Source organism: Mesocricetus auratus, unplaced genomic scaffold, assembly GCF_017639785.1.
Source record: "Mesocricetus auratus isolate SY011 unplaced genomic scaffold, BCM_Maur_2.0 Super-Scaffold_100015, whole genome shotgun sequence".
Classification (NCBI taxonomy): Eukaryota; Metazoa; Chordata; class Mammalia; order Rodentia; family Cricetidae; genus Mesocricetus; species Mesocricetus auratus.
The window spans coordinates 20577574-20604317 of record NW_024429198.1 but is presented as its reverse complement, the minus strand read 5'-3'; the positions used below and the strand labels follow the sequence as shown (position 1 = coordinate 20604317).

General features: G+C 40.9%; 1 protein-coding gene across 2 annotated transcripts in view; it reads left to right on the top strand.

Annotated features, from left to right (window-relative positions):
* The window catches only part of Fbxl7 (F-box and leucine rich repeat protein 7), a 379760-nt gene that overhangs the window by 31076 nt on the left and 321940 nt on the right, over positions 1-26744 (top strand). The window contains exon 1 of one of the 2 annotated variants that reach the window (XM_005081305.4): positions 20088-20670. The exons of the other annotated variant lie outside the window; for it this stretch is intronic. Within the exon in view, the coding sequence (XP_005081362.1) occupies positions 20634-20670 (37 nt within the window). The 5' untranslated portion in view covers positions 20088-20633. Of the gene's footprint in view, positions 1-20087; positions 20671-26744 lie in introns of those variants that run through there. 2 annotated transcript variants of the gene reach the window in all.

Below are 26744 nucleotides of genomic sequence, written 5' to 3'. Positions count from 1 at the left end.
AAAATGATTCCATCTGGGCAGGGAATTTATTACTGGAACGTCATACCAATTTGAATTGAAGCCACTGTGAGATTAATTTCTTCTCTACTGTTAGAATATAATGCGTTCTGATGGCTGCTTTCTGTAGCTGAAGTGTACTTATTTGCATGCAATATCCTCTACTCAATGAAATCAAATCTATCAAGAGGAAATTTGAATGGATTAAGCAACAAACAAAGATTGATTATCAATGTAAATACCAGCCAGGGATTTCCTATAAGTAGCTAAATATTGGCAAGCCCTGTTTTGGAATCAACACTAGTAATTTGGAGCTTTCCAGGAGAGAATGGTGAATTTCAGAAGACCTTGATGATGTTAAAACATAAATAATAATACAAAAGGGGAAGATAACCTGGCTGATATGTCTTTTGTTCATAACTGATTAGCACACTGGGCACTTGCTTGTGAATTGCATTCTTGTCAGTCATGGCTCAAAGCTGACAAGAGGACATGTTATTACAATAACATGTTCTGAACAATATGTAGCAATGCAGACACTTATGTATTACCAGTGGAGCCTGCATAGTCACTGTTATCTATAATTTAGGCATTGATGATGAAAGGAAAGAGTTTCACAGTTGAAAGCTAATTGTGTCATTCTTTTATTCCCCATAAAGGCTATCTAGCAGGGAGGCTAGAAATCAGTGTAAGTTAGGGCCAGCTTCCATCAGAAGACAATAAAGGCAAACTCTATTTAAATGAAAACTAATTCAGAAAATAAATTATTTGTAAACAAAATGCTGCTAAATCAAACTCTCATTCTGAGTCTAAACATCATTTTTGGTTTTATCTCTTAATTTTTTAAATATGCATTTATCTTTATGCGTATATGTGTGTGACTGCATGCATGTATAGACACCTCATGTGTGCTGTATCTCCAGACACCAGGAGAGGGCATTGAATTCCCTAAAACTCGAGTTACAGAGTCTTGTAAGCCACCATGTGTGTGCTAAGCAACAAACTTGACTTCACTGTAAATATAGTCAGTGTTCTTAACTGCAGAGCCATGTCTTCATTCTCTGTTTTTACTTCTTTAAGAAGTGTTTACAATTAGCTGGATGTCACCTTAGTTTGCCTTCTATTGGTAGTGACGAGCCATCACAAAAGTCATTGAAGGCAACATTGAGAGATGCTGGCCACGAACTCTGAGGTCTGGGTGTTTCTGTCTCTCTGTTAATAATGATCTTCTTTGGTCAAATAGAAAATTCCAGAAGTGGAGGAGTCTTTGAAGATTGGAAGGAACTGATGGAGATTCTTTTTCTGTGTGATCTATATTGCCAATGATTTCAAGTCATATTGCAAATGTCAGTAGTGAAAGCTGCTAAGCCATTCTCAGGCAAAAGGTGACAATCCCTCAGTGTAAACACTTTAGCAACAGTTCCAGATTCCTGCTCTATAAAAGGGACAGAAGTAACTTTTTTATGCAAGGAGAGAAAATACTTTGAGTGGCAAGTTAGCATGGTATTTAGCCAGAGAAAGGGGCTACTATTGAAAATATTTTGTTGCTTAAAATCTCGAACATTCTACAGTCACACAGAACTGTTGTTCTATGTAAACATCTGCTATGTAAACATCATGCCTTCTTATTTTCACTCCTCAAGAGAAAAAAGACAAAGTTATTTGGAAATATTTTTTTTCCTGGGAATGTATAGAAAATCAAGTGTTTCAAGGTTTTTGATGAAAGACTGCAGAAGAAAAATTAGTGCTTAGTACTTATTAATAAATGCTTTTTGTTTTTCTTCTCTTTCTTTTTAGCTTTAACATCTATTAAAAGAATCAAACAGTCTCAAGTAATGTTCAGTTGCCTCGAGCAACAGCACTGAGACTATTTCAGATGTTCTTGCTGTGGAATGAATGAGGTGTGTATGAAAGAGGTTTCCATGGTAGTACCTGGAGTGCAATGTGAGAGATTGTGTGGCCTCTGAGAATCAGGATCTGTGTAAGATCCTTGGACCATTATGGGCCCTGATGTCCAAAAAATTTAATGTAGCTATCATAAGAACTTTGAGTTCTTTTGAAAGTGAGATATTTTTTAGTGAACCTGACTTCTGACTCTGACTTTTTGCTTCTACGTATGACCTCTTCCTTCTACAGGTAACTGTCATTGTGATATCACCTCCACCAGACATCAAACCCCAGATCTGCTATACCACCTCCATCAGACATCAAATTGCAGAACTGCTTTATTCTGTCTCTTTAGAACCATGAACTCTTTTGAAGTTATTTCTGTTTTAGGTGCTTCTTTGTAGCTCTATTTACACAGGCTTGGTTCTAGACAAGAATTGGGGCATTCAGACATAACTTCAAAATAAATCTTCTAGACACTAAGGGACAAACTTACCAGACTTGATATAGAGATTGATATATGTTATTGCTGCCTTCTAATCCTATAAGGATTTTCCAAATACTACTCAAACCATAGCAACATGTGCTAATAACTGACTTATAACAACATGATCATATATTTTCCAAAGTAAAAGCTACTGTGAAACCATGCACAGTGAGTCAAACAATGCATAGGGAAACTATGCAGTTATTCTCAGGACAGAGAGGAAACCACACACAGTAGGGTAAAAAAAAAAGAACTATGAACTCCAGATTTTGAATATTATGGAAGGAAACTTCACCTTTGTTATAAATTTTAAGATTTTTCTTGTTTTTAGTTAAGGTCTCACTATGCATCCTAAGTAAAACACACTTAAGTATTTAAATTATAAGCCAAAGATAGTTTTCTGTGGGTTACAGGTATACTAGACTGCTAACTCTTTATACTATTTATTAGTGTCACATTTCCTGTTCAGAAGGAAAAATTAATTTATAAAATTCAATTAAACCAACATTTTCCCTCAAAGCTTGTGTATTAAATATGTTTCACTTCAAAATACGTAATCTGGAATAGTGATTTTCAACATTGTTTATTCCTAAATGTCCTTGGACATGTTCCTAACTTCTGTGGGCATCAGCTTTTTTATTTTTGGAAAGAAAATGATTGCAAAGATAAACTATCAAATGACTTAGAAATCTTAAAAGTTTATGTTTCTAAGTTTATCTTGAAAATGGTGTCCTAAGAATGAGTTATTAGTAAAGTAGATTTATTAACTGGTCTAATTTCTTCAATTGATATGTGAAGTATGAAGAATGAAGGCATTGAGGTGATGGGAGAAAACTACTGTAGGTCTTCTCTGACCAAATGTTAGGTGTAACTGCTGCTTAGTCCAAATGAGAGGAAATAAACCAGGGACCCACGGAGTTGGTTTCAAAAGATGTTATCCATTAAATGTTTTGTAGGGAAAATGGCAGTGCTTTGTGGAGAATGTCACAAAGTCATGTTGCTGCTAGCCTAGAAATGAGAACACGGGATGTCAGGAATCCTGACCTGTTCTCAAATAGATTACCTATATAAAAAATTATTCTCAGGGCTGATAAGGTAGCTCAGTAGTTAAATGCATCTTCCACCAAGCTTCTATAACAGAACCCATATAGTGGAGGAAAAGAACCAACTCTACATGCTATCCTCTGACTTCCCCATGCATATGTACACACAAGTACACACATAAATATAATTCAAAAACAAGATAGCTTTTCTATCTGCCTCCTCTGTTCTCAACAGGAGAATATGTTATCAGCTTCAAGGTCAGCTATAACATGATGGTTATAGTCTAGGGATATGTGCTGATCAACTTATATGAATTTCCAGTAAGTGAGGGCTGTGGCCTTGTAGATGACATTTGAAGTCAACTTTTAGTTTTTGTTGACAGATCAAATGAACATCAATGATACTGCTGGGGGTATTGAAGATGATTCTTGAAGAATGGCTGCCTGAATTGAAGGGCTAAGAAATCCTGTAGTGTAATATCTTTTGTAACCCAATGCTTGAAACTTTCTTGTCATTTATTCCCTTTGCTTAAATTTGTGCTATATCTCATAGTATTGTAACTAATTTTGAAAAACACTTGCCTGGGATTGCTTGATATAAAATCCAGGTAAGTTTTAACTAACTGGTTGGAGATTCTTATCATTCTAAGTTGTGAGTTCAGAGAGGAAATAATTTAGAAGCTAAGAATCTTGAGAGCACTTAGGGTGATGTCAGGCTGTTGAGGGAATGCCCAGGAAATGCAATAGTCAAAATTCCCTTGATAATGAATATTTATTTTTTAAAACTCAAGGTGACTATTTCTTACCCATTTATTTTTTCTGAGCACTCTTTGTTCAGTTCCACACCCACTTTAACATGGATGTTCAGTTCAAAAATTATTTTATATGTGTGTGTACTAGAGCATAATATGAGTACCATGTATGTGCAGGGGTCCACAGCAGTCAGAAGAGGCATTGAATTCCCTTGAACTGGAGTTACAGATGACAGTGAATCATCATGTGTGTGCTGGAAATTAAATCTCGGTTATATATGTGAGTAGTAAGCTCACTTACCCAATGAGCCGTCACTACATTTTCTGGTATTTAGTTTTCTGAGTTCTTCATATATTCTAGATACTGCTGTCAGATGTGTTCTGGAAATATTTTTTCTGTTTTACCACTTCAGTTCATTCATATTTCTTTTGCAATATGAATTTTCTTTTAATTCATCAAGTCCCACTTGTCTTTAGCCATCAGGAAGATGTAAATTAAATCTACTTTGAGATTTCATCTTATGCCCCATTCATGCACTTTTGATTGGAGTACAAATTGATACAATTACTATGGAAATCAGTTTAGTGTTTGCTCGATAGACTAGATACAGATTTGGCATATGTTCCAACTACACCACCCGGGGCATTTATGTAAAAGTCTATCTCCTGTTGCAGAGGCACATGTTCATGTATGTTCATAGCTATACTCTTTATATTAGATAGGCTATATAAATGAGTTAGATGTTTATCAACCAATGAATGGATAACACAATTGTGTTGCCTACACACAATGGAATTTTATCTACCAGATCCAGAAAGAAATACAGATCCAGAAAGTAACTCAGATCCAGAAAGAAACTGAGGAAGAGAAATTACCAAAGACAATAGTTCTTCAGGTGTATCTTATTGATACATAAGTTGAAATATGGAAATTAAGTTGAAATTAAGGGGCAAAAGGAAACGAGACAGTTATCTTTGGTTATGATCTATGTTGCTTATACTTTTTTAACTTTTATGTACACTAATGCATGTATATGTGTGCCCGTGTGTGTGTCACAACATACACATGGATAAAATTCGCAGAACTGAAAAAAATTATACTGACTGTGATAACACAGATCCAGAAAGACAAACATTGCATGGTCTCACTCATTGGATCTTAGCCTTGGATCTTTAGATTCTTGGGTTTAATTTGTATTTGTAGAAGACAGGAAACTAAAAAGGGTCATTGTTTAAACAGGGATATATGATCTTAAGGGAAGGAAGATATGAGAACACAAGTGAGATAAAGGAGAAAGGGGGATGATAGGAGATCTAGGTGGGGAGGGGATATGAGAGTACAGAGGCTAAGAGGATGGGAACAGGTTTAACCAACATTAAGGGCATTTTAAAAGCCAAAATTCCACTAAACATGGAAGTCCACTATTTTATAAGCTTATAAATGAGTTGAGTTGGGGTTATCCTACATAGGGATTATCTCCTTTCAGAAGTGATAAGTGACCAAATATAAACCCCAGTGACTGATATTGGTCAGGGGTGTCCTCAAAATAATAACAAAGGCTACTGTCACTGATCTTAACTTCCTACCAGAACTTGATGGAAGAAATTATTGCTGAAGACATCACATGCATTGGTCACATGTGAAGAAATCAAGTCAATAATAATTGAGAAGCTTGCTCCCCAAGTGTGGCTATCTTTCATAGTACCAGAAGGTGCTATCCAGGCTACTGAGGAGAAAAAGTCATCAATAGGCATATGCATCCCTGAATCTAGTGAATTACAATAATGGCTAGTATGACAAGATACAGCAATGGGGTCCAATTGTGGCATAAATGTTATGGGGGTAACATATTGCTTTTTGGCTGAAAATAAGGCTCACTTCACGGGAAGAAACACATGTCTTGTACTGTAAATCTGGCTAAGAAGCCATGGCTAGGGAATTCAAAGGTGCCAGGGTGCAAATGAATATCTGACTTCTGTGCCTAAGTCCATCCCCTGCCTTCTTAGACTAGACTGCAGTTGATTGTCCTCCTTTAGGGTGGTTGTGAGCCTTTTCTAACACCAGAGCTTGTTCTATTTTCCCCTTTCCAAATTCTTTTATCTGTATTCTGATGCCAAGTGTCCTTGTTGGTCCCTAATATGACTTCACTTATTGAGAATAAGACAACTTGTTCAACATACATTCTCTTTGACCTTTGGTCAAAGTCATCTCCCTTTACATATCTGGATATAAGGTCATCATGAGACAGGTTTTTTTTCAGGAGGCTGCAATGCCATTTTGCACTTTGGTTACCAGCCTTTTTACATGAAGACAAACAGCTAGTTCTTGGCAAGATGGAGTTAATGTAGCATTTCCTCCCTCACCCCAAAGCTCCCATATCTTTAAGCCTGATTTCCATCAGTCACATTTGTTTTCCTCTTCATTGGTCAGCAAAACTTACTTCACCAGGCATCTCATCATCAATGTTTACTAAAATTATTGTATAACAAATGTTACCTACTGTGTGTCACAGAAAATGTCTAATCTTTGCTCTCAAGAGTCCCAATGTATACAAAGTGTATATGTACACGACAGTGAAAATGACAAGTAGTGACATTGCTGCACACACAGAGGCCAATGTACACCACAGAGTAAATGCCCTAATATGAAAGGGAGGAAGAGAAATTACCAAAGACAATAGTTCTTCAGGCGTTATTGATACATGAGTCAAAATTTGGAAATTAAGTTGAAATTATGGGGCAAAAGTAAGGTAAGGAAAGGAGACAGTTATCTTTGGTTATGATCTATACTGCTTGTACTATTTTTTATTTTTATGTACACTCATATGCACGTGCTGTGCACGTGTGTGTGTGTCACAGCATACACATGGAAGTCAGAGGACAACTCGGGACTGTCATTTCTCTCCTTCCACTATGCTTATGATGTTTATGGGGATTACATTCAGGTCGGCAGGCTTGGCAACAAACACCTTTAGACGCTGAGCCATCTCAGAGTCCCACTAGACCAAAACAAAAGCAAAAGACTGAATCTTTCCTGATGTGACAACTCTGTCCTAAAACCCTTCTGTGGTCCTTCTTCTGCATAACTCACAAGAAAAGTCCTTTTACAACATGGAAAATAGCATTTCATTAAAGAGTAGGGGTAGTCATTTCCCAAAGAATACACCAGCAGTAACTCTTTTCTAACAAAACCAGTTAGTTGGACAGTGTGGCTCCACTGTCACTGTACGGTCTTGCTGAATTGGAGAGCCCACAGCTGTAATGGAGCCAAATGACACTGAAACATTTATTGGAGAATTTGTTTTGTTTACAAAAAGCAAATGTTTAGTGTATGTTACATTAAAAAGTAGCAACAAATGTTGGTGGGATGGGTGGGGCCAAAACTGATGGGAATATAAGAATGCTTCTGCAGTTTAAAAACTGGCTACACTCACATTTTGAGGCTTGGGACTCCTCGAAGATATTAAGAGCTTGCCAATCAAACTTGCTTTGTGTATGTTATCAGAAACGAGTGAAGAATTAACATAGGCAAACTGCCAGTGCTTATGAACTATTAGAAAGGAGCCAAATAAATTCACAATTAAAGTGTGACTTTCTGTGTCTGGCTTTGTAAATTGCTATTGATATGCTAAGTAAATGCCTTGATAATTGACCAAAGAAGCCTAAAGAAACACATAATTGGGCAAGACCATTAAGCTAAGTGCCTAGGAATATATTTTTGAAAGACTTGGCTGAAGGCGGGGTTGAGACAGTAATTTCAGTTCTTTGGAACTTGAAACGCATAGCCCAGGAGACGTTTCTGGGAAAGATTTTACTCCTTTCATACTAATCAATGAGATGAGAATTCATGAGGCCTTCTACCCTGAAGTCTGCAAATCTTTAGGAAGACTTACTAGAGAAAACCACTAAAGTCTGCAAGCCACTAAATAAAACTGCCTTAAAATGGCAGCACACATTATGGGAAAAGGTATTCACCAACCCCACATCTGACAGAGGGTTGATTTCCAAAATATACAAAGAACTCAAGAAACTAGTCACCAAAGCACCAAATAATCCAACTAAAAAGTAGGGTGTAGAACTAAATAGAGAATTCTCAATAGAGGAATCTAAAATGGCTGAAAGACACTTAAGAACTCCTTAGCCATCAGGGAAATGCTAATCAAAACAACCCTGAGATTCCATCTTACTCCTCTCAGAATGGCTAAAATCAAAAACACCAATGACAGTTTATGCAGGAGAGGATGTGGAGAAAGGGAACACTCCTCCATTGCTGGAGGGAGTGCAAACTTATCTGACCACTTTGGAAATCAGTATGGCAGTTCCTCAGGAAAATGAGAATCAGCAATTCCACTCTTTGGCATATACCCAAAAGATGCATATACATACAAGGGCATCTGTTCAACTATGTTCATAGCAGCATTATTTGTAATAGTCAGAAACTGAAAGCAACCTAGATGCCTCTCAACTGAAAAATGGATACAGAAACTGTGGTACATTTACACAATGAAGTACTACTCAGTGGAAAAAAACAATGGAATTTTGAAATTTGCAGGCAAATAGACAGTACTAGAAGAAACCATCCTGAGTGAGGTAACCCAGTCACAAAAAGACAAACATGGTATGCACTCACTCATATATGGATTTTAGGCATAGAGTAAAGGAGTACCAGCTTGCAATTCACACTGCCCAAGAGGCAGGGAAACAGGGAGGAACGTAAGAGAGATCTATTTGGTCCCCCCAGAGAAGGGGAAAGGGACAAGATCTCCTGCACTAAATGGGAGCATGGGGGGAGGGACGAGGGAGCTAGGAGAAGGAGAAGGGGAGAGAAGAGGAGCTTGGAGGAGGACATGAGGGAGCAGGAAGTTTGAGTCAGGAAAAGAATAGAGGAGAGCAAACAGGAAAATAGATACCATAATAGAGAGAGTCATTATAGGTTTAGAGAGAAATCTGGCACTAGGGAAATGTTCAGAGATCTACAAGGATAACCCCAACTAACAATCTAAGCAATTGTGGAGAGACTGCCTTAAATGCCTTCCCTGATAATGAGATTGATGATTACCTTATATGCTATCCTAGAACCTTCATCCAGTAGCTGACAGAAGCAGAAGCAGATACCCATAGCTGGACACTGAGCTGAACTCCTGGAGTCCAGTTGCAGAGAAGGAGGAGAGATGAGCAAAGGGGTTAAGACCAGCCTGGAGAGACTCACAGAGGTAGCAGCTGACCTGAACAAGGGGTAGCTCATGGACCCCAGACTGATAGCTGGGAAGCCAGCATAAGACCCCCTAAATATGGGTGTCATTTGGGAAGCCTGGGCAATCTATGGAACCTCTGGTAGTGGATCAGTATTTATCCCTAGTGTACAAATGGACTCTGGTAGCCCATTCCACATAGAGCGATGCTCTCTCATCCTAGACACATGGGGGAGGGCCTATGCCCTGGACCATGTGCTATGACAGACTTTGAGGATCCCCCATGGAAGACCTCACCCTCCTTGGGGAGCATAAAGGGATGGAATAGGGGGTCGGTGGGAGGCAGGGGAGGAGAGGAGAGACAGGGAACTGGGATTGACATGTATAGCTAGCTTCTTTCAAATTTAAATTTAAAAAGTAAGAAAAAATTGGAGGCTCAGATCTTTTAGGTAAGTCAGAGTTGAAGTAGGAAGAATTTCAGTTGTGAGTGACAGTAAAGGACAGGATGAAGTTGGGACAGACAGAATGGACTGGCAACTTCTGCAGGCTCAGAAGCTGAAAACAATCATGAGGCAAGCTCTGGGACTCATGAGGACATGAAGAAGGAGGAGTCCAAGAATCCTAGTAAGAGTCTAGACTCAGGCTGAGATTCTGGGATCAAGGTAAGCAGGCATAACACATGAGAAAAAAGAAAAAGAAAAATAATGACACGATGGCTGTGGGGGCTCCACCTGTTACTCTGAATGTGCTAGGAAGACAGTGGATAACCAGGACAGTGGAAGCACTGGCCCAACTTTCTTAAAAAGCATCGCCCTGGAATATGTTGATAAATAAATACCGAAAGTCATAACAGAGGGACCTCACAACAATTCCTAGTGTAAGACACGGTGGAAATCATAGCACATGCAGATTGAATGTATTTTGAAGGACGAGCTTGCACAGTATTCTTTGCTTTATTTTAAGGTTGATGGCAACACAAAGATTTTTGGCCTGAGCAAATATACAGTTGAAGTCTCTGTTTACTAAGACTAGGGGAGATGAGATAAGTTTATTGTGAGACTTACTAAGCTTGTGATATTTACATTTACAATCCAAGTGAGCAAGCTAGGGACAGAGTAAGAGATACTGATCTGAGCTGGAAGATTTTGTAGATGAATAACACTCCATGTGGCATCACTAGGAGAATGAATGCAGACAAAGAAGGAAAGCCAAGGCTGAACAGCCTTGGACTCATTACTACAAAGCTAAGAGGCAGAGAGGAAAATGCAAAGGAGATGAAGAATGCACTCAGTAGGGGAGTTAGAAAGGAAAATGTGGGGCTGTGAACTCTAAAACACACAATCTCAGGAGGAAGGGGTGGATCCACTGAGCTGAATGGAACTGGAAATCGGAAGGAAAGCTGAGGCTAGACATCATAAGTATGGAGGACACTGTCAAAAATATTTTGCAGCACAAGTGCAGGGGACACTTGTGTGGGACAGGTCAAGAGAATGTACAAGGGGGAATGGAAAATGGAAAAGCAAAGAGCTATGGAGTCACAGCACAGAGGGAAAATTGTGCAGTAATTTAAAAATATCATCAGAAAGGTGAAGGAAGGACATTAATGTCTCAATTTATGGTTTTCTGGAAGGCCTCAAAATGAGGATTTGAGTTCAAAGTAATTATTGGTAGACATGTGAAATACCAAGGAAATGGGCGAAATGCGCTTTTGACATTGGCTACTACTCTGGATGCCTATGACTAATTTTGGGATATACATTGCTTGCAGCGATCCCATGCAACAACATGGGAATGGGTGAATTCAGACAAAAATTTCCATCTGTCCTCGGTTAAGGGCTTCTGGATACGGGATAATGTCAATGTCCACATTTTCCAGCCTGATCAAATGAGAGAAAAGTAGGTAGCTGTCTTGTTTTAGGGACAAAACAGGTACTAGCAGTTGGACATCAGCAATAATACAAGAAAGCAGTAACTTTGCAGGAAACAGACATGTACTCATGGCATAGACTCTATTTCCAAAGGAGAAAACAATAGGGATATGAATGAAAAATGAAAGTAAATTTTACCTTGTGCACAATTGCAAGGGATGACCTTAGACAGTTTGGGAAGAACAGGAGGTTCAGACACTCATGGCAACATGGCAGAGATGTTGCGCAAGCCCAGAAATGTCAGTAAAACAAAGAGGTAAAGTTATCAGCTAAGCTGGAAGATGGAGCTTTTGTAGTCAGAAGAGAATAAAGGGGGGAAAATGACTGGAGAAACAGAGCAAGTGACCAGGTGGCAATAAGATAGAGCTGGCATTCTTAGTTTGACTGCTTAAGTACAGTGACAGAGTAAAGTCCAGGCGTTTAAAAGAATTTCAGTGATGGATAGGAACGAAAACTTTGATGGAAGAAAATAAGCATAGTAAGCATAAGAGGCTACTTTGGGACAATGAGAAGCTAATTAAGATAAAACATCCTCCGAAGGTGATTATTGTGAAGAGGGGAAGATAGAATAGTCATAATTGAAATGAACCAGGAAGAAAGGATATTGTCCCTGCAAATGAGAGCTTCAGGTTGTTAAGTGGGTGTAGGAGATAGGCCTGGGGAGATGTTGGTGAGTATAAGCAGCTGAGATGGGAGAGAGAGAGACAATGATTGAGGTTTTAAATTTAGAGGCTGGAGAACTGTAAATATCATTGAAACCTGTTTAAATTGCTTGTGTTATTTACAAGTGTGAGTTTGGAGGCTATATATGCACAATGACTTAAGCACTTCATCTCTTTCATAGACTTACAGGAAAAAACTCTAGTGTCTACAAATAACACGCTCCAGAAAGGGCAGTAGAATTTTCATCTGATGATGTGGAGGAGGCACAATTGGTACAGAAGAAATATTTGAGAAGATTTTGCAAAATGGCTATTTTTGGGAATCTTCATACTATCTGTTTCAGTGAGTGGATTAGACAATGATAGTAACAAAAATGAGAATTAGGAAAGTTTAGATTAATACAAACACATATTCAAGGATTTTTTAAATGAAAGACAAGTAGAGCAAGAAGCATAAGAAAACACTTGGTCAAAGTATTTATAAGAGAGTCACAGAAATTTGGTATATACTTAATATATAACCTTGTATATGTTTTATGGAGTTTATGGATGGATGTTTGTTGGTTTTTCTAAGTACTTGCACACCCACATTCTCATAATTCCCAGAGAGCTATCACAATGCCTGCAAAAGCATTTGGGATGATGGATCAGAGGTTTCCTGTAGACATCTGGGCATCTGAAGTGGTGAATACATGGTATTTGCTCAAGTTGGCCCTTTGAAGCACTCTCTGCTTGCTTATTTGTTTTATTTTTGAACTTAAGTTTTTGTTTAATCAGTAAAACATATTGATGGTAATTACTTATGAGATAACATACAAAGTTGTTATATTTGAACATTTGTTGTTTAATAACCAACACTTTTGCAAATGACTCCCACAACATAGAATATTTTTGTAAATTACAGTTGGGCATTTGTACATCAATGACTTATTGGAACACTGTCTTTGTAACAAGTTAGTAACAAGTCTCAGTGTATATAGACTTCCTGTATGGAAGTCTGAGAAGCAGGATTGGTAAGAAGTTGAATGTGTTGTATCTCCAACAGGACCCAATCAAACTGTAAGGTTGGAATAGCTCTCCAGGGGTGTCCCAAACTGGAAGAAGAAGATCAGGCCTTCATATACTAAGCTGGATGTAGACTATGTCACTGCTTTTTTTGTCCTCCCATCTCATTCCAAGGGGGCAAGATCTAGTGATTACCCACCTTCTGCCTTCAATGGTCCTTTTCCACTGATCAAATATCTCTACTACCGATTGATTTCATGGATCTTGTAATCACTCTTTCTCCAGCTTATTAAGCAATAGATTGCTGACTGGTAGCCAGGCAGGAAGTTCAGATGTGACAACCAAACTGAGTATTCTGGGAGGAAAAAGGTCTGAGTCACTGGAATTGCTAGGAGACACAGAAGGAGCAAGACATGTGGGAGAACAGGCAAAGTCACGAACTACATGACAATACCTGGATTAATAGAAATGGATTAATTTAAGTTGTAAGAGCTAGATAGTAATAAGTCTTAGCTATCAGCTGAGCATTTCTAATAATATAAACCTCAGTGTGTTTATTTGGGAACTTCTAGAGGGACAGAAACTTCTGCCTACAATGGAGAGTTTACCTAAACCAGATAATCCCTTTCAACTTTATCCCAAGTCATGTCACTGAAAGGACAACTTCACTAATAGTATACATCATAGTCTGTTAGTACACCATCAACCAACGGTAGGAATCAGTCCACCAGTGGATAGATAATCTAGCTCCACCACTTCAATAGGACCACTGTCATATTGAGTTCCATGTCAGGGAACAGATGGAGATGTTTCTGCATAGCTAGTCTGAGGAGTGCTCTCAGGAACACATGCAAGGGAGTTACGAAAGCAAGATTGGAAAGAGGTTAGAGTCCACTAGATTGTTTTAACTCTATGGAGACCTCTACAAATGAAAGATACTGTATAACAGGAGATCTCAAGTGTGTATGCCAGGGATGAAGGTGGTAAATCCATAAGGAACACTGGGAAAGGTTTGGAGATGTAACTGAAGAGTGGTACAGTTAGTGTCTAGCAGGGAAATCAGAAATGCTCCAGAACATTCCATATGCTCCACTATATACAGAAAAACCTCTCTGCAAACCTTTAGCTTCAGGTTTCCTTCGGAGGTGACAAAATGGTGGTCCAAGCAGCCCTTTGCCTTGGCTTTGTGAAAGTGTCAGCAACCTGTGTTTCTCTCAAATGCGAGTATCATAGCAGCGTTGAAAGGGCAAACCATGATTCTAACACAGCAGTTTTTTGTTAATCTACACCCACCAATTGCTGAGAGTCAGAAAGAAAATGAACTCAGTCGTGGGTTGTAGGGCACTACTGGAGCTGAAGATGGCTAAGCAGCCATGGGGTTCACAATGAACCGTAATTGCCATGTTTTGCTCTCCCCCGGCTGAGGAGCTGGCTAGGGCTTCTATAGGAGTTTGCAAAGCAACTCTCTGCCAGCTGAGCCAGGGAAGACAACTCCCACTGTGATTCTTTTCATCTGACCTTCTTGCTGAGCCAGTAAGAACAGCCTGTCTGGTTGGGTGGGACAGTGGCAGAACCAGGCAGAGATGATTAATATGCTGTCCCATCCCCGTGTTTTTGGAGCTTGAGCATTGCGGTAGTTGTCTGTTTGGGGAGTTAATTAGGGAGTGACAACAGACTTCTCTTCCCTGGCATTATCAGCTGTCGACATCTGATTTCAGAGTGTAGCTGGGTCTCTTGATGGAGCACCTCTTCCTGCTTCTGCTCCAAGCCATTTCCTTCTTCCTTTTCTGAACTCAGTGATTTTGTTGTTATCATACATTCTTTCTGTTGCTTTATCACTATCAACATCTAAGTATCGCCTAGTAGAGTCCATAAAAACAAATAATCCTTGCTCCCTCCCACATTCATGCAGTCCATGCTACTCTGCCTAAGTGGCTTATTAGAGCTTCCTAGACAGCTGGCAGTGTTCACCTGCTGCTAAGTCCTGCCAAATAGCCAGCAGCATTTGACACATTGAATCACTTCCTCCTTCTGGAAGTATTTTTATCTTAGCTCTCCTCATACCCTTATCTCCTGTGTTTTCATTTGACATTGACATTATCATTCACTCCTCAGTCTCCTTTGCCAGTTTCTTCTGCTCTGTGGGATGAAATACTGACACATGTTAAATTCTAGTCCCACCTTTCCACAATATTTATACTTTCTTCCTAATATCCGCCATCTAGGTCTATGTGGTTAAGACCTCTTTCAGGCTAAAGACTCCAGTGATGACTTATTCCTGATACCAGAATCATTAACACATATGATGGCATGTGTCCAATTGCTGCCTCAAGTTTAATGTGTGCAATATAGATTTCTGAATGCCAGCATCCCCTGCCAGAGAGCTATCCCCAAATGTCTCTCCTTCACCCTCCTAATCACCCTCTATGTTCTTGACCAGGCAAAATCCTGGCCACCATTTCTAATTGTCCTCTTTTCATAATCCATAGTCAGGTGAGTTTTGTCAGTATTGTCCCCAAAGTACAGCCTGAGTCTGATGCTTTCACCTGCTCAACTATTCATGTTGTACTGATCAAAGTAAACTTTGGCTCATCTATTCCTGGTTGAGAGCTATGATTACACATAGCTCCCACATTTCATTATAAGAACAATTTGGAGTGTTTTTTTTTTTGTTGTTGTTGTTTTGTTTTGTTTTTTCGAGACAAGGTTTCTCTGTGACTTTGGAGGCTGTCCTGGAACTAGCTCTTGTAGACCAGAGATCTGCCTGCCTCTGCCTCCTGAGTGCTGGGATTAAAGGCGTGTGCCACCACCCGGCCCAAATTGGAGTGTTTATGCTCACAGCACCTTACATAATCTGGCTTTTGACCCATTTCCACATAGGATCTATTCATGGGCTGGGTGCAGTAATTCATTTTTCTTAATTTATTCTCTCTTTTGTCATGTGACCTTGTAAGTCATAAAAGTGTGCCATACATGTTTGCTTATGATACTTGTGGAGGTGTCAGGTGAGTTTGTGATCTTTGCTATGAATTTTTTTCAGTCATCTGATCATCACAAATAACTCATGATCTAGGGATGACCTCTTTCTTAGTCTAGACTGTAGAGGACTTGTAGGGAAATATGGACCAAAGTTGAATTCTGGTACCAAACCTACCTCATCAATATGCCTGAATTAAATTAGCTCCAGTAGGCCATAGCAGCTTTGAAAGGGCAAACCATGCACCACATGCATGCCTGGTGCCTGCAGAGGTTATCAGAGAGCGTTGGAACCCCTGGAACTAGAATTATAGATGGTCGTGAGCTGTTAGGTAGATGCTCAGAACCTAACCAAGGTCTTCTGAAAGAGGAACTAATGCTGTTAAACACTGAGCCAACTCTCTAGTACCTCCATTTTATGTTTAGAGACAGGGTCTCTTATTGAACATGGAGTTCAACAATCCAGGTGTTTCAGTTTCTGGGCTAATGTACCTGTCTCAACCTCTGTACCCCGGTTCTGGAGTTCAGAGGTACCACTGGGATCACTTGTAAGTCAGTGCTGGGGATCTAACTCAGGCCCTTATACTTGTGTCTCCTGCACTTTGACAACTTAAGCCATCTGCGCAGCCTCAAATACTATTACGTTCTGTGCTGACTTTCAGTAGTTGTTTCTTCCTTTTAAAGAGAGGTTCTACCTTTGAGTGATTCACAAGATGGGTTTCCAAGGTGTATTGGCATCTGCTTATCTACAGTGTCCTTGGATGAACCATGGTTACTGTTCTGTTCCTTTGCAGGCCTGGAAGCCAAGGACCAGATGAAGAGAGTAGGCAAGCTGGACACCTGGGGTAACAGCTCCGTGCAGGTGGCTCCGACTCCCTATCACCAGTTTCAAGTTCAGATTAACTTAAAGCTCTGTGGTTCCACCCTCAGAAAACACAAGGACTCTTGAGTTTATGGACTCTACTAGGCGATGCTTGTGTAATAAATCAAGTTGGCGTCTAACTTCAATAGGATAAATAACACACACTCCTAAGAGCACATTTCTACTGATCAGAGAGTTGACATGTGTACTCAAATGCCAACACTGAGTCTCAAAACAAAAACCAAAACCAGACACAAAACTTAAAAAAAAAAAAACCTAATCAACACGTGGATTTTTTTTTTCCTGCCTGAATGCTTTTATTTTTTGTATTGGGTTCACTCAGGACAAAGTAGTGCTAGTTAGCTTGTATGAGATAGGATGCCTCCCAGAGCATGTATGTAGTCTTTCAGGGGTCACACCCCTGCAGAGAACTGACTCTTCATCTCCCAGGAGCTATGGGGGGTTAAAAGCTCCTTGGATGGGGTGGGACTTCATGAGCCTCTTCCTCAGTCCATGCTGGGAGTTTTGCTGGTGTCATCTCGTGCAGATATATTGTGTACACAGTTGCAGTCACAGATGCTGTGAGTCATGTGTGCAAAGACCCTGCCATGTCTGGCAAATACTATTTCCCTGCAGATGTCTCCATGTACCACCGTTGGCTCTTCAGTCTTTCTGTCCATTTTGTGCTTATTCCTGAGCCCCAGGGAAGGAGGGCTGATCTAATGTCCCAGTTAGACCTGAGAGCTCGAATCTCTTACTCTCTATACACTGACTACTTGAGGGTCTCTGTACTATTTGTCACCTGGTAAACCAAGAAGTTTCTCTGATGAGAGCTGAGAGACACACTAATCTATGGGTGCAAAGCTGACAAATTAGGGGCTGCTTATTAATATGTCTATTCTGTTTTCCCCTAGGGCCTATGACCTAGCTAGTCAGGTTTTTGGCCCAGTACACAGCATTAGGCACAGGTTCCTTTCTGAGGAACAAGCTTTCTCACTCCCTTTTGTAGTGACATAGAATGTTCACTTAGACTTGTGTTTGTGTTTCGGGGATTTGGCCCCTTTAAATGGGCATAGACAGAGATGATGGAATACTGTACCAGCCACTGTTATTCCTTTGCTCAGCTTTCATCCATTCTGCAAGTGATGGATGAGTGATTCCTTGTGTTAGGAGCTGGGCTGGAAAGTCCAGTATGTTGGTGAAAAAACACAATATACTTGTCTCAAGAGGCTTGTAAATTGGTGATGAGAATTTGGGGTTTGGAAACTATGCAAAAACATTGAAATTTCTGTTGCATAAAAACATTTATACATATCTTAATTCTGAAAAACATATGTGTGTTCACATATGAATATACCTTGATGTTTAATGAAAATAAAACCTTTTCTGATTAACTACTGTTTTCAAGCTTTCACAGAGAGTAGGTCAACATACATTTGCATCAACTTCTATTTTCTGAATGATGGTAAGCATATTTTTTATATTGTGTTTTAAATTGTGCACAGTTATGGCAGGTAGCAGAAACGTAAGAACACAGACGTTAATTTTAAGCAAGCTAGATAAAATTTGTCACTACAGAACCTGAATATTTCTGGTACTTGCCTTTTGAGCCTGTTTTGTTTCTCACCATTTCCATACTTTATGCACTACAATGGAGGATGGAAGGATCTGGGAGGTTTAAGCAGAACAAATTGCAAATTCCACACCTAACATGAAAGGAGCCTCATTTGCTTTTTTCTCAGTTATTGTTGATCTGTCTTCAGCTAAGTGGCCACAATGATACAGTTCAGAGCCTTGCGTATGTGGAGACAGGAAATCAGCTGGAATGAAGGTTGGGGATCATCTTGGTGGGTAGAATGCTTGCCTATGGAGAATTAAGTCCTGGGTTTGACTTTCAACACTGTATAAACTTAGGTGTGGAGACCAATGCCTTTAACTCCAGTAATTTGGCTGGTGGAGGCAGGCTGATCAGATGTTCAAAGTCACCCCGAGAATCAGACAGGGTCCTGCTTCTTTGCAAGAAGATAACTGTGATATCCACTCTGTTTTGGATTGGCTTTATGTTTTATAAGAGGATCTGATGGAAAGCCCATGATGCAGGTTTTTAATTTCATTTAATTAAACAGATATTTGAGGGTTACACATTATTATCCAGATACTGTGTCAGATACAAGATATTTTCATGTCTTTGGACTAGGAAACAAGAAATCTTCTTAATACAATATGGAATGGTCCCATTCTACCCTTGAACATTTATACATTTATTAGTTTATTTTAGAATATGGCATGTGCATTTTAAGTATAGATTTTAAACTTTGAAACAAGATGTTTTATTTTTAACAAAGAACATTGTAGGAAATTATCCAAAGAGAATTTGCAAGAAGTCAATTCATCTCATCAGAAGCCTTTAGAAGAAGTACATGATCACTAATCCCCCAGGTTTCTATTCAAGAATATCTATCATATATATATATATATATATATATACATATATCACTAAGCTTTAATTTAATTTACAACATCTGTAAGGAGAAACTGCTGCTCCTTTGTCTCACTGCAAAGAAACCAGCCTGATGAGTGCTCTATTCTTCACTGGGACTTTGTAGGTACTTATTCGGAAATGGAGTAGAACATTAAGAACCTCCTTTTTCTATTTAATGGAAGGAATACCAAAGGGGCATTAAAAAAAAAAAAGCTTTACAAATGCCACGTAAATCTCGAAACGAGGGAGTGTGGTACTACACAAAGGAGGGCATCAACTACAAGAAAAACAATTGAAATGGGGGGGTAGTTGGTGTCTGGGAAGCTTTTAAAACTTCTGAGACAGGAAACCTCCTTCTCAGGGGCAGGGCGGGGAATGTCTTTGCTCTCCAGAGACCACTCCCAGCTAAGTTCGTCTCAAGTTTTTCCTACCTCCTCCATTCCTCGCTTTAGCCCCCAAACACCGGGAGTCACTGGAGATCCCTAGCACAGGTACCTGAAGTGTGTCAAAACCGGACACTGATGGCGTGTTTATTTTAAACGCCACACATCCCAGAAAGGCCGTATTTGTAGACAACTCTCTGGGAATTCGATGGGCGACTTGAAGTTTGCAGTCTATAAAAGAACAATAGTAAAACGCATCGCGTCGCACGTTCTTTTGAGCCCAAGGGTTCGCGAGTGGCGCGGCAAGCTAGAGCCCTGTCGGGGTCCTGGAGCTGGAGCCCGGAAAAGGCGCGCTGCCCCTTTAAAAGGCCGCGCATCTCCAGGCCGGCCTTCCTCCCCGGGGCTCCAGCTGTGATTGACGCTGGGCGGCGAGAGGAGGCGCCTGGCGCTAACAAAAGTCCGGCCCGCAGGCTAGCAGCGCCGGGCCACAAGTCTCCTCTCGCTAGGGGCACCGCAACAAGTGGCCGCCGCGCCCTCCCCGGGGAAGCCGCGGACGCACGGAGGTGCAGGGAGGAAGCGGCGGAGTGGGACAGCCCGGGGCAAGCGCGGCTCAGCGCGCTCGAGTGGGGACCAACCGCGGAGGCGCATGGGGACCCCGCGGCGGAGGCGCGGCGAGCCTAGGGGCGGCACCGGGGCGCGGGCTCTGCGTCGCGCTGCTCCCTCTCGCCTGGAGCGCGGATTCTGAGATTCCCCAGAGGCTGCACTGGACCCGGCCTGCCGCCCTCGGGGGTGCCGGGAGCGGAGCGATCACTCCCCCTCCTGCCACAGAGCAGGGCCGTCCCCCGCTCAGATCGGCCCACAGAAGGGGCATGTGCAGCTAACGGTCCGGTTCTGCCCGCTTTCCTCTGCCCCGCCGCCTGGGAGGTGCGTCCCAGCTATGCAGTGTCCAGAGAGACGACGGGCATGACGGCGACAGGATGGGCGCGAACAATGGCAAACAGTACGGCAGTGAGGGTGAGTGGGCCGAACGTCCCCCCCCCCCGACTCCAAGATCGCGCCCCCTCCCTTTCCTCTCGGCCACAGCTCAGGCGCACCGTACTTTGGTGTGCGGTTGGGGTTGTCGTCTTCCCTTTGGGTTCTGCGTGATCAATCTCTGGTACCTCGAGGATGCCTTTTCACCACCGGGGGTCTCTTAAGCAATTTTCCAGGTTGTCCTTAGGACTGCTCGAGTTGCATTTCTGCTGTGTTTCTTTCTGAACACGTGTGCCCCTGCTTTCCTTCCTTGAGCACCTTGGTGTAGGTGAAGGTTTGGCAAAGAACTGAAGCAGTGAAACTTTCCCAGGCCTTTGTGTTTCAGTCTTTTGGACTTCCTCGTACCAGGAAACAACTTCTGGAAGAAGTTAAGCTTCCATTCTTTGCTAACTGCCCTGGTCTGACAGCTCCGTGAAACTAACCACCTATGGGTCCCGCGAGGCACGGAGTGGCTGGGAGCTTTGTCTGGGGTCTCTCGAGGCTCAAGACAGGCAGAGCACCATCTGTTACCCGGGGCTGGAAATTGCACAGAAATATTGCCTGTCAAGTGAGAACTTGGAAGTTGGGGAAACTTTAAACTCCGCCTACTCCTAAAGGGATGATGGATGTGTGGGTTGCCTTCTCAGTCCCGCCTCCCCCGCTTTGCATAATGCCGGTAGTGTTTTAACTCCAGTGATTAACAACATGTCCCTGATAGGCACACTGAAAAGACATTTTCTGCAGTTCAAGAGTTAAGGTCTGTATCTAGTGAATCTGGTTGGAGGGAGTGAAGAGACTGGGTTGGCCTTCCCCCCAGAGCACAGGCGATTACAAAGGAGGGGCCAGCCCTTGCAGACTGGTAGGAATGCAGAACAGCTTGTGGTGTTAAGGATCCCCTTATCAGCCTGTTCAAACCTTAGGGTCTCTGTCTGTATCTGTGTTCATTTCTGAGCAACTTCGTTAAATCATACTAAAATCAAGCCCTAAAAAATTCCACACGATGAAAAAAAACATTTGCAGACCATTATGTTTTGAATTTCATATATATGTATATATATGCATATAGTTTCTATATACACAGATGTATTTGTACATATATATACATGTAATCATATTCTTGTCCTGAGCAGAAATGTGAGAGAAATAGTTTGAAAAAAAAATGTTAGTCTTTTTGGATACCAAGTGTGAAAGTGTGCCAGAAAAGATTATTGGAGAATCTTGGCCACTCACTCTCCAAAGGTATTCAAGTTAACGCATTAAAAATGCGCGGAGAGATGAACAATGAAGCCTCTTAACCCTGAGTCATCAAAGGGTGTTCAGTGACTGTCAGTGTACCTGTCAGTCCTGGGTTTGACGCTGGAGGGGGGAGCTTGGCCTGAGAAGTAGGAGAGTCCTTACTCTGCTTCTCCAACTACACCATTGCAGGGCTTTCCTAATCCTCTGTAATGTGTTCTTACATCGCAACGTATCGTATCGTACAGTGTGTGGTATATGACGACTTCCTGTCTGAACAGCAGAATTTTCAACCCTCGGGAGAAAAGGGGATAGACAGGGAACTAATGTTCTCCAGCTGTTACCCGTAAATGCTACCTCTGCGTTTTCACTTCGGTTCAAGTCAAATTTTACTGGGATCAGATTTAGATACACTGTAGACTTCTTATAGGGGAAAATACAAAAACAAAAAACCCCAACATACCTCTTGTGCTCAGCTGATCAGAGGAGACCAATAGGAATGTTTGTGTGTTTTGGCTGGAGAGCCACACTGTGTTTAGTTTTCATCAAGTCATTTCAGATGAGTCAAGATTCCTCTGTGATAGATGAGAAAGAAAATAGAGAAACCCAAGTAACATGACCTCAGACCTTCCCCCTTCGCTTCCTCTCGGTTATACTGTAGCCCCTTTTATATAAGGTTTTATATATAATTATGAACAGTAAATAAAGCTGTATTGTGGCCTGATATAATATTGCCTCGCCATCTGTATTATCCAAAGTAACAAATTTAAAAGAAAGCCAAAGCTATAACTACTAATTTATCTGTTAATCAAAGATGACTCAGAATCAAGGGAGTTTTCTGGATCGAGTGTAATTTAGGCATAGTATATGTCAAATACAAAAGAGGGGCTTATCCATGAGTGTTCATACATAGACTGTGTCAAGTTTGTTCAATATATATCAGCGGTGTTTGTGTATGCTTCAAAACTACAAGTATATATTTCTGTAATTCCTGGCAATGGACAACAAATGAACAACCTCTGGATATTGCAGATATCATTGAATTATTAAAATTTTTAACCATGAGGATTTTATGGATAATCTTACTTTCCCTTGGGAAATACATTATGTATCTTTAAAGTCTTTGTAAGACTACCCTAACAGGTGCAGTGGGACAGCACCTTCTACCTTGCTGTGATTCCAGGACAGATGGGGTTTACACTGCCTGGAAGACCGTCAGAAACTGGAGGTTTTGGTTCCTCCTGGAATTACACACTTAGTGTATGTTGTGTGCATTACAGCTCTTAGATCTTCTTGTGAAAAATAGAGGGTCCACATGGGAATTTGGAACTGAATTCCAACTTCACCTCCTGGTGAAGAGATAGGTTCTCCAGGGCATGGTTTGCCATTATCTCATTGCTGACTGTGTGGCCATTCATTTCATTTTGATTACTTACTGTCTGTTTCAATGGACCACTTCCCAAGGACAGCCTTGGGAAGACCTTTTACAATTAATAGGCAAGTGAAGGCTTAGCAGCTAAGAAATTAGTAAATACCAATCTCCCTTCTGTATTTTGCTCACTCATCCCCACTTGTCCTAATCCTGGTACCTCTATCTTTTCTTCCTTTGAGGTCAGAGATATCTATGAATCCATAAAGAGTGATTTCAGAGTGTCTTATTTCCTTAAGTTCTTAGTGAATGTTCAGATTAATACTCTGCCTTTAGGCTGGCCTTGGATTTTGCTCCAGGGGGAAAAACTTTCATTCTTAATCTTTAGCTTTCTAGAAACATAAGCCAATGTCTAAATGATTAGTATGTTCTGGTAAATTCTTTCATGAGAGACCATTATTTTTGGTTTTTATCTGGTTTCAGAAAGTATAAGTTACAGCCTATGAAGAGAAATATGAAGAATGAGTTGGGGGATTCAAAGGCATTAGAACCATTAGCTTTGACTTCAGTTAAGCCAAATAAACAAATCTTGCTTCAAGTAGGAAGAGGGGAGCTGCTTTCTCTGCCTTTTAAGGCTTCAATGTTATGTTTATTCTATTCCTACAGGTCAGAGGCAGTAGCACTCACACTGTTAACAGCTCCTTTGCAAAGCCCTAGGTCTTGTTGAATTGGGTCTGGAGAGGCCACAGCCGTGGGGTTTGACCCCTGGTAGCTTTGGGGTCTAGTAGGACCCTTTCACCATCTCAGATGAGGGGAGCTGGTTGCTTGAGAGTGCAAATCATCACAAATCCATCACCACCCAGGAAATCTTGTAATAACAATGATGGCGATTAACACTTGCCAAAGTATACTGTATCTGTTCATGATTTTAAGCACCTGGCATGCACTGTCTCACTTCACCTACAAAGTAATCCTATGGGGCGGGGTCTCCTGTGTGCCTAATTTTACCAACAAAGAAACTCAGAGTCACAGAAGATAGTCTCTTTCTTACAGTAATTCTGGCCAATTCCAGAGCCATTGACTTTGTCAGAAAGTGGATATTTTACTCGCCTCTGTTTGTCAGGAACTCTTTATGACCATGTGTGTGGTGTTGCAAAGGACGTGTAGAAGGACAGGTAATAGAAAAACCAATAGCTGTAAGGAGCTAAAGTCTCTTATGAGAGATGTGGCAGGCTAAGGTAAGATATAGTTTTAGTTAGTCACCATGTGGCCTCATTGAAAAGTTGGAGTTTATACCAAGACTTACAGAAAGTTGTGTGTGGAGCTTTGAAGATCCAGGTAGACTATTACTCTTTAAAATTACTGCCTTGTCTTCATCAGCTGAAAAACTCTCGCCAAATGTCATATCCTGGGTGAACTATAAACTGTAGAAAGTTATTTCTCGAAATTTTAGAGCCTGCAAGTCAGAGAGCAGCATGTCTGTACACCTAGATTCTGGAGAGAATCCCTTGTCCAAGCTGTAGATTCTGACTTCTACCTGTATCCTGGCAAGGCCATTAAGGAAGCAGGCTTAACTATCTGGCCTCTTAGAAGTACACAATCCGGTCCATGAGGGTTCACACATACACACTGGATTCACTTCCTAATACTAACATATTGCAATCAAAATGTCAACATATATATTTTGGGGGTCTATGGGTATCATTATCTTTCCGTGAGAGTACAATATTGTCAGTCTTCTGTAGTAGCTGCTACAGTCACCACTGGATAGAGAATTTCTCTAGATTTGTGGCTTAATGTGTTTCATCTACTTGTGCATTCCTCAAAAGTTCTGTCTTATTTTTCTTTGGTTACATATCAGAATTGTGTATGTTGGCCTGGACATACTGTAAATATCACCATAACTCTGAGATAGAAGCAGGTTTTCATCTTTTGCCTGCAGCAAATAATTCCATCATGATGCAAATCAGAAGATAAAGGATAATGTTCCAGTTCTTGGTTAAAATAAAAGCATCTGTACCGTGCTGCTGGCAATACCATGTTTGGTCTGATGGTGAGCAGTAATTTCTGAGAATTGGAGATCTTTTATGAACTTTCAGAATAAAGGCATGGAAAGAGAGATGGCTTTCTTTCCATGCTTGGAACCAAGTCTCAGCTCTGTTTTAAGTCTTGCTACTACTTGAGCAGGATGACTTTTCAGCTGGTTTTGAGTAATTAAGAATTTCATGCTAGTGGGAGCTCTGGACTACCGACTGACAGGTGGGGAACCTGTGTGGGACTGAGCTAGGCTCTCTGAATATGGGTGACAGTTATGTGGCTTGATCTGTTTGGGGGGGTTGCTGGCAGTGGGACCAGGATCTAACCCAGGTGTATGAACTAGCTTTTTGGAGTGCATTCCCTATGGTGGGATATCTTACTCAACCTTGATACAGGGAGGAGAGGCTTGGTCCTGCCTCAGGTTAGTATGCCAGACTTTGTTGACTCCTCAAGGAAGGCTTTATACCCTCTGAGGAGTGGATGAAGAGTGGGAAAGGGGGGGAGGTGGAGGGGTGGGAGAAGGGAGGGAGGGGGAACTTGGGTTGCTATGTAAAACGAAAAATTATGTTTTTAAAATAAAAAGATGTCATAATAAAACAAATTGTCCTGCCTTTATCACATATGTGCTATGATCACTGGGTTTTGGTTGGCTGTTTAGGTAATGAAAACGTCACAGTGTGGTCCACCATAATATGTCACAGGACAAAAGTCTCAGGTGAATGAATTCTCCTAGTGAAAGAAAAGAGGAGTAAATGCAATTTAGAACCCTCACACCTTAAATGTAATGTTTGAGGAGCTACCGCGGTGTTCACAATGTTTGTGTGTTGTAGGAAGTTAGGTTTGGCTCTGATGGAAGAAGCCCCGTGTATTAGTTGAAGCTGACCTGCCTAGGAAGCTGGAGCATCCTCCCCTTGCAAAGTGATCACAGTGAAGGGTGTAGTGCGGAGAGCTCTGAGTCAGTTCCCTAGCAAGCATTCTGCCACACGTGTTTATGTCTGATGGAGCTGGGTGTGGCATGAGCTGCCTTTTTGGTTGTGCAGTGCAGAGTCGTCAGCTCTGAAACTGCATTCCCACAAACAATACAGACTGACTTATTATAGATTATAATTATGCATATGTGCATATATATGTATATGTATGTAATAATAACAGTAACAAAAGGCTATCAACTTGTGAGTATGAGAGGACTATGTGGTAGTGATATAATTCTATATCAATTAACATGAGTTTAAAAAGCATTCCTTTCACATTTTCTGGGTACATTTTCAACCCCTCTGCCTGTGTATCATATATATTAATTAACATTACATATATATATTAACACATATGTAAGCCAATAATTGTAGCTATCAAAATATATTACATATTAGTTTTACTGATAGTTTTTATTCCTGTGCCTTCTCTGGAGTCTAACTTCCTACATGGAAATCGGGTTTGA